At 46.5% G+C, this 1,392-nt stretch overlaps 1 protein-coding gene across 1 annotated transcript in view; it reads left to right on the top strand.

Annotated features, from left to right (window-relative positions):
- The first annotated feature begins 536 nt into the window (after positions 1–536).
- LOC100962959 (intelectin-1-like) overlaps positions 537–1,392 on the top strand; it is a 6,360-nt gene continuing 5,504 nt past the window's right edge. The window contains exon 1 of the mRNA XM_012802606.1: positions 537–594. Coding sequence (XP_012658060.1) covers positions 537–594 — 58 coding nt within the window. The remainder of the gene's footprint in view (positions 595–1,392) is intronic.

The following is a 1,392-nucleotide window of genomic DNA, read 5'->3' as shown; positions in this document are numbered from 1 at the left end:
AAAAACACACAGGTCCATGAAATGTCTAAATCTGTGAACAACATTAGTAAGCTAATAGATGATTTTTAGGATTTGTCCCTTAAAGCTTGCAAATTCTGTGAGTCATCACTGTATGGAGAAGCTGCCCTGAAATAACCAGAGGCATCATCTACACTGGGCATCATTCCAGGGAAAGGGGAGGCTGTACATCTGGGGCAGACACACTGGACTCTCTCCATAAAGGGCCCAGTGCCTCACTCATATCACTGGCCTCTATAGAGGAAGTTCCACTGAGCTGGCAGCTCTCAGCTCCTGGCTGCTGGGAGGAAGGAGGCGGCTCTCTGTGCAGGTGGGACAGGCAGCTGAGACTCAGACTTGTTCTATGAGTAGGGGAGAATCCTGATTCCAGCTCAGGTCTGCTTTGGTCCCAGAGAAGGGTATGATTTAAACAAAAGGCAAAGGGGCTTTGGAGTCCTTGTGGGATTGGACAGAGTGAGAACAGAGATGTAGAAAGATGCTCAAGTCAGTGGCCTTCATCTTGCTTTTTGTAGATTACAATGACTCCACTGGGCTTCCTGCTATTTCTCACTGTGGCCACCAGAGCATGGAGTGAAGGTGAGTCAGCACTTGGGGGATCAGCACCTGGCGGCTGCAGGTCCCCCAGCTCAACTCTGGTATGAGTGAGTCCCAGGGTGCTGGTTTATCCTGGGCCACAGTGGGTGTCTCTGAGATGCACAGAGGGTGACTGGGACGCAGGCTCAGTGCTGATGTCCAGTCTGTGTGGCATCTGGCCTACAGCAGTGAGGGTGTTGTCTGAGGCTTGTGCTGGGTCCAGTCTGTGCCTCTGTGTGGCCCTGAGGGGGCTCTGGTGAGAACTGTGCTCCTTCCAAGCCACTCCCCATGTCTGTGGCCTTGGCCATGGTACTTCCAGGGGAAGTGCACAGCCTTTCTTCCTCTATAACAGAAATAGCAGTGGCATTTTAAGATTTGTATCCCTCTTCATTGTTATTTATTGACTTTTTAAAGTAAAGGCTATTTCTAAATATCTTCTAACATGATCGTCACAGAAAAACTTTATTAGCTATGTTCCTGGTCTGAGGAGTTCTGTTAAGTATGATTCCAAGGACATTCAACTAGTAAACACTGAGCTACTTACAAATACCTCTGACCTCAAAGCTTAAGATTGTTGTCGTTCCTCCAGACAAGTAATTTTCAACCTTTTTACCTCACAGCACACTTGAACCTATAGTTAAACATCCACGGCACACTTGAATTATGTTGATCAAAAAAAGGAGGAAAAAGTAGAATATACTTACTGTGCTTTGAATGTCTTTCAAAAATAATTTAATTAAAGATCTCTGAAAATGTTCATGGCACACCTGTGCTCCTCCCATGGCAGACCAATTGAAAATC

This window comes from Otolemur garnettii, unplaced genomic scaffold (assembly GCF_000181295.1).
Source record: "Otolemur garnettii isolate 467f Iridium unplaced genomic scaffold, OtoGar3 scaffold00016, whole genome shotgun sequence".
NCBI lineage: Eukaryota > Metazoa > Chordata > Mammalia > Primates > Galagidae > Otolemur > Otolemur garnettii.
This window is presented reverse-complemented; position numbering and strand designations above follow the sequence as displayed.